Below are 6,179 nucleotides of genomic sequence, written 5' to 3'. Positions count from 1 at the left end.
GCCAATCCCTTGATGTGGGGTTTGTAAGTATCTAGATGGTGTTTATCTTGCTTGAGAGACATATCTTAATACAAAAATTATTTTCTAAAAAAGAGAGGTATGTAGTAAAACATGTAAAAGCTTCCAATTTTTACTCCATGGGCTGACGTGGGCATAAGTTGGTTGTGGGACAAAAGGTTTAGACACGTGAGCTTTCTTGTTTTATAAAAGTTGCAAAAAGATTGCATCATGGAACAAACTTCTGACTTTTACGAAGAAGTCAAATGTATGTAAAGCTTCCATGATGGGCAAGTAACATCCATAATCCGGCCTAGTTTTAGAGCATAATCTCCTCTTAAGCTTGTCCATGCTAACATCTAAGAAAAGATAAACACCATAGCTATGAGTGGTTCTTTCTACGGTATGTCCCTTTTCAACAACCACAACAAGAAAATATGGGTATATAATCTTTAGGATAAGGAAAGAAGGATGGGTTGAATTAATTAGAAATGACATGGGAAAGAAAATTAAAGTTTAAGACTGATCAAGTTGGAGAGTTCTTGTCTAAATATTTCTTTATCTATTGCAAAGGCATATATCCCAAATCAAACTGAAGAAGCAAAATGCAGTGCTTTAATGGCTCAAATAGGTTTACCCAATAAAGAAGTATTTAAACACTACTAAGCATGTTCTCAAAATTACACACAGGAGGTCTACTCTGTTTAGAATTATTGACCAACTATTTTTGTGCATGTTCTAGACTCAAAGAGAACCGAGTAGGATTTAAAAGAAGAAAAGTGCATCTTCACAAGCTATAAGTTATAACAAGGAGTCGAAGGGTTATTCACAAAGATCATGTTGAGCCGTGATGTCGGATTCTTGGAGGAAATTCTTCCCTCCATTTCATAAGTACAAAGGAGATCATCAAGTATACAGGAGATCACTACCCAGCTAGTAGTTACACCACCCGTATTAGAAAATTGGACTTCCTCCTAAAATCTGCAAGGGCTAGCTACATCCATTCCATAACAGGTGGAATCTAAGAATAAAGACAATAAAGCTTGCAAAACCAAAAAGGGCAAAGTCATTCCCTAAGTAGCTTTTTGATGGGGTGGAACTATTGGTCATAACAAATGCACCATCTTACATTTGCTAGTCAAAGAGAGCCAACAACGAATTCTCTCACCAATCCCCAACTTGAAGTACATTGTTCACAAATATCCCATTGCTTTCAAACATCTGGCTTTTCAAGACAAAGGGATCACCAGGTAGCCGCAGATCGTCCCATTGGGTGTAATATTAGAAGCTTCTGCTGTCATACTTTTATCAACTCGTCCTTGTCAATTATAATGCAAAAACAGCCGGAAACTCTTCCACTTTTCTCTTGGAGAGGAACTTCTGTAGGTTGGCAAGGGTTGAATGTGATGGAGAACTCTCTATGCTTGTAATATAATACCTTGCCTTCTAGAATATCACCACCTTTTCATCCTGATTCTTTCCCACTTGCACCTGACAGAGACCTCCCCAAGGCTAATGAATAGGCTTATGTAACTCGCTTGGTACAGATAATCAAACTTCTCACTAGGACCATGTTCCTTCAAACTCGTTCCACCATAAAACTCGCACCATCAGCCACCATAAAAACTTTGTTGGAGGCAAATTCTGGAAGGCTGTGGGGAACCTTTGCTTGTGGTTGGCAGCATAGGTTGTCATGTGCATGATGCTGTCTTAATCCAGTGCTAGGTTGCTCCATTAACTTTCACTCGGCCCCAGGCATGCCCCTTTCGTAGGCAAAGCAGGGACAAAGCATGGAGGTGGGCTTTCCACCCAAGCTCTGCGTTGATCTGCCTCCTGATGTAGCCACTGACCGTGGACTGGCAGAATGCTGGCACTCCATATTCTAGCATGGTACCAGAACGGATACTCGATCTTGGGCCAGGGGGAGTTGGAAGCCAAATTCCGAAGGCTGTGTGGCAAATGTTGCATTTGTCCAGAAGCACTAGATTGACTGCACAATTTACTGTTGTGTGTACGATGGTGGGTGCCAGGGTGCTTGCTTTTAATCCTCCAGTCCGGCCCTTGTTTAGGAAAAGCAAAGAGGGTGCCTTGTCGCTATTCCCACATAGCAAGTACTGTCTTACCTCCTTTGTTGCCAGCTGCTGAGCCACGTAGGTTGCAAAGCCTTGCCATTGAATTCTGAACATGCTTCCATAGAGTTTCTCAAGCAGGGATTTCAATGAAAGAAAAAAACTTGTGACTAATCAACCATAAAAAAGAGAAACTAAGCATAAATAAATGTGTTCTTAACAGGAGATGCAATTTACAACTCCAGGTAAAAATTCCTTGGCATGGTAAGTACACCTGCTGGGGTTAAATGGACAAATTAGGATTCTCCAGAAGGTCTGAATTGGAAGAAATACATGCTGATAAGAGCCAGAAACCATGTGACAATTCTTTCCTGGGACCGTAATGTGATGTCCCTTGTATGCCTTCAAAAACCATGCGAATTGAACTCTCTTCAAGTGACACATTTTTTAGCTTCCATCTCTTTTCTGATGTTTGCTTCATTCCCCAGCACGCCAGCGACAGCACCAGAAACCTTGTATCCATTCTTCCTTGGTCTGTAGAAGCCGTCCACATTATGCGCTAAAAGCCTTGAAAAACCATGAGAATTGAACTCTTTTCAAGTGACACCTTTCTTAGCTTCTGTCTCTTTTCTGATGTTTGCTTCATTCCCCTGCATGCCAGTGGCAGCATAAATGCTGGCAAGCATCCCATACGCTTCAACATTATACTCATCCAAATCTAAAACTCGCCTTGCAGCTCGTTCCCCCCGCTCAAAATCACCATAGACTTTGCAGGCATTAAGCATAGTCATCCAAACAAAAGCACTTGGCTGAGATGGCATTTCACATATATAAGATTCTGCCTCTTCCAGCCGCCCAACTTTGCCAAGCAGGTCCACCATGCAAGCATAGTGCTCCCCAGCCGGTACGATTCCATGGTCAGATCTCATGGAATTAAAAAACCGGCAGCCTTCATCGACTAGACCTACATTACAACATGCAGAGAGGACATGTATGAAGGTGACTTTGTCCGGCTGCACTGATACCGACTGCTGGCGCATTTGTTTGAAGAGTTGGATAGCCTCCTTGCTAAGGTCATGCTGGACATGTGCAGCCAGTACCAAATTCCACACATCAACATCTCTGTCACTTAAATTGTCAAAGGTCCTCTGCACATCATGCACACTGCCACATTTAGTGTACATGTTGATTAGGGCCGCCCCCAGCTTAGCATCACACTCATGTCCACTGTCCAAAATGTCTTTATGGATCATCTTGCCAAGATCTAAGGCTGAGGCATTAGAGCATACATCTAGAATGGTGGCATATGTGACCTTGTTTGGCCGCATGCACTCTTTGCGCATCTCCTTGAAAAGCTGTAGAACAACTTTGTGGTCATCCAGCTGGGCATAAGCAGCTAATAGTGCAGTCCATGTCACCACATCCCGATCCTGCATCTCATTAAATATTTTTCTTGCAAGGTCCAAGCTCCCACATCTTGCATACATGTTCATTAGGGCAGTTTTTACCACAATATCTGATTCAAACCCTTCCTCTCTGACACGAGTGTGGATCAGTTGGCCTTTAGCCAGCACGGCTGGGCAAACACAGGCAGAAAGAACATTGATGTAGGTCAATTTGTCTGGCTTGACACCATCTTCCTCCATTTTTTCGAACAAATCAAGAGCTTCCTCTCTGTCACCATAACGCACATACATCCCAATCATGGTGGTCCATAAGACCTTGTCTTTCTTAACAAGCTTGTCAAACAGCATACGCGCTTTGGAAAGGCTTCCGCACTTGGCATACATGTTGATGAGAGCAGTTTTTACCACAATATTTGACTCAAAACCATACTGACTCACCTGGGAATGGATCGATACACCCACTTCAAGGTCTGACTGACTGGAGAGAGTGTCAAGTATGATGCTAAAGGTGAAAGCATTCGGTTTCACACCTTTCTGCTGCATCTCTTGAAACAGGCGGCGGGCCTCCTCAGTGGTGCCACCCTCTGCATTTGCCTTGATCATCAGAGTCCATGTGAAAACATCTCGTTCCACCATCTTGTCGAACACACTCTTGGCCTCCTCCAAAAACTTGCATTTGCTGTACATCAAAATGAGTGCATTGGCAGCGGGCACAACAGACTCGTGAGTATTCTCAGCAAGTTGAGAATGGATGATCTTGCCCTCTAGTAGGAACCCCATGCTGGCACACACTTCCAGGAATTTTATGAAAATGGCCAGTGTAGGCACCAGCCCTTCTTGCAGCATCTGTTGGAAATATCGAAAAGCTGCCTCATTCCTGCCATTGTTTGCACATGCAGTGATCATGCCTGCCCAGCACAAAACATTCCTGGAGGGGGTGGCTTCAAACACACATTGGGCATCATCAACTCTTCCACACTTGGCATACATATTGATGACCGCCCATGCGGTCTCCGCGGACTCAAGCCCGGCCTTTACAACGAGGGCATGAACTGCCTTCCCGTCTTCTAGAGATTCCAGCCTGACGAAAGAGTTCAGGAGGCTGGTAAAAGTGCTCTTGTTTGGTGAGTACTGCTCTTGGAAAAACATCTTCTCAAAGAGCTGAAGGGCTTCTTTGCTACATCCATGTTTAGCACATGCTGTAATCATGGCATTCCATGTGGTAACATTAGGGTTTGGGATCATATCAAAGACCCTCCTAGCTTGTTGTAAAGAACCCAACTCTGCATGTGCAAAAAGCACAGCATTCCATGCTACAGAATTCTTCCGGCTCTGCGTATCAAAGACCAACACGGCATCCTGCAGGCTATGGCATTTGGCATACATAGTGATGAGGCGGTTGCTCATCTGCCCATACATGCCACTTTTCGTGATGTGGGCATGTATCCTTTTGGCCTCTTTGAGAGATCTTACTCTGCTGCAACATTCTAAGAGGCAAACATAGGTCTCAGAAGTAGCTTGTTCAGCTGATGGATCTTTAGCATAGAGGGCATCAATGGCTTCCTTAAGCCTTCCTTGATTGCAATGCTTAGAAACCTGCAAGTAGAGTTCTTGTTGGTTTAGTTTCGAAACCTGGGAACGGAGTGGGTCTCCGGCTGCAAAAGAGAAGCTTGCATTCCCAGAAAGAGGCTGCTGCAACAGCTTGATCAATCCTGTAAAGCGTACAAACCATAAACTTTCTTCTTCCAAAACCCTTACTCTAAGCTACACATAATCCATCCCAATAATTGAAGAATAAAAATGATCATACGAATCAGTAACCCATCTACCCAGTAATTCCAAGATACTCAAAACTAACATACAAACCAACAACCCACCTAATCAATATACTTCTCAGAAAAAATACACTCCTTCCTTAAAACAAAACCCTTAAAGGATCTCCTTAGAGGAAATACATGTACAATTTTATTTTATTTTACCTTAAAAGGATCAATTATACAAATAACTTACTATACACGAGCCCCTTCAGAGAACCCAGCTGGCCAGTGCTGAAAAACCTCAAAAAAAGAGGCTTACCTGAAGAGGCCATCCTAGGACCTGTCGGAAAGATGGTCCAAATCATGCTTGCTTTTCATTTCAGGCTTCCCGGTGTCCCTATAGCCCGGTGAATTTGGTGGTTGTGAAGGCACGCTGTTCGTCTGCGGGAAGCCAACTTGGCTGTTTGGAAGAAGCCAGGCTGGAAGGACTTGAGAAGGATTTGATCAGCAGCCAACATGAAGATGCAAAGCGAATTCCACGCAGTGCGTTAGGCGGCAAGATTTTGCACTACTAGGTCGGGTGCCTTGGAAATGCTGAGAAAAAAATATGATTTTACACGTGTTTAAGAATTGTTTAAGCCAATAAGCATTGGACTAAGCTTGAAATAGGGCCCTTAAAAAGCATGAGTCTAGGTACCTAAACAGCATGGGTTAAAGATGCTAAACACACATTGCATTTTTCTCAAACATGTACCTTTGTATGCTATGTTTAGAATGGGAGCCAACCAAGTTGATTGATACCTCACATTTCCAGAGAGGGACTAAAGGGAGTATTGTAACATCACAAAAAGTGTTTTCATAAACAATTTCTATTAATATAATTACAAGAGGTCATTGTTACCTATGCATATGTCAAATGGCTTTTACTAAGTAGACATACCTTGATTGGG

The 6,179-nt window shown here is 43.1% G+C and overlaps 1 protein-coding gene across 1 annotated transcript; it reads right to left on the bottom strand.

The window, feature by feature from the left end:
• Positions 1-1,003: 1,003 nt before the first annotated feature.
• On the bottom strand, positions 1,004-5,945 carry LOC147625105 (pentatricopeptide repeat-containing protein At2g33680-like). The gene is made up of 2 exons (XM_086818370.1): positions 5,549-5,945; positions 1,004-5,184 (listed from the first exon to the last, which is right to left on the bottom strand). The coding sequence occupies exons 1-2, from the start codon at positions 5,592-5,594 to the stop codon at positions 2,663-2,665; spliced, it is 2,568 nt and encodes an 855-aa protein (XP_086674496.1). The 5' UTR covers positions 5,595-5,945; the 3' UTR covers positions 1,004-2,662.
• Positions 5,946-6,179: the final 234 nt, after the last annotated feature.

The sequence above is a fragment of the Cibotium barometz genome, chromosome 24 (assembly GCF_041138505.1).
Source record: "Cibotium barometz isolate CiBa-2024 chromosome 24, ASM4113850v1, whole genome shotgun sequence".
Classification (NCBI taxonomy): Eukaryota; Viridiplantae; Streptophyta; class Polypodiopsida; order Cyatheales; family Cibotiaceae; genus Cibotium; species Cibotium barometz.
The sequence above is the reverse complement of the archived record's forward strand: the minus strand, read 5'-3'. Positions and strand labels throughout refer to the sequence as shown.

What these genes read in the sequence shown, in the direction of transcription:
- LOC147625105 (XM_086818370.1), bottom strand. Translation starts at nt 5,594, where the DNA reads ATGATTTGGACCATCTTTCCGACAGGTCCTAGGATGGCCTCTTCAG. An exon ending in TCCTAGGATGGCCTCTTCAG is followed by an intron (nt 5,185 to 5,548) that starts GTAAGCCTCTTT and finishes TACGCTTTACAG; the next exon opens with GATTGATCAAGCTGTTGCAG.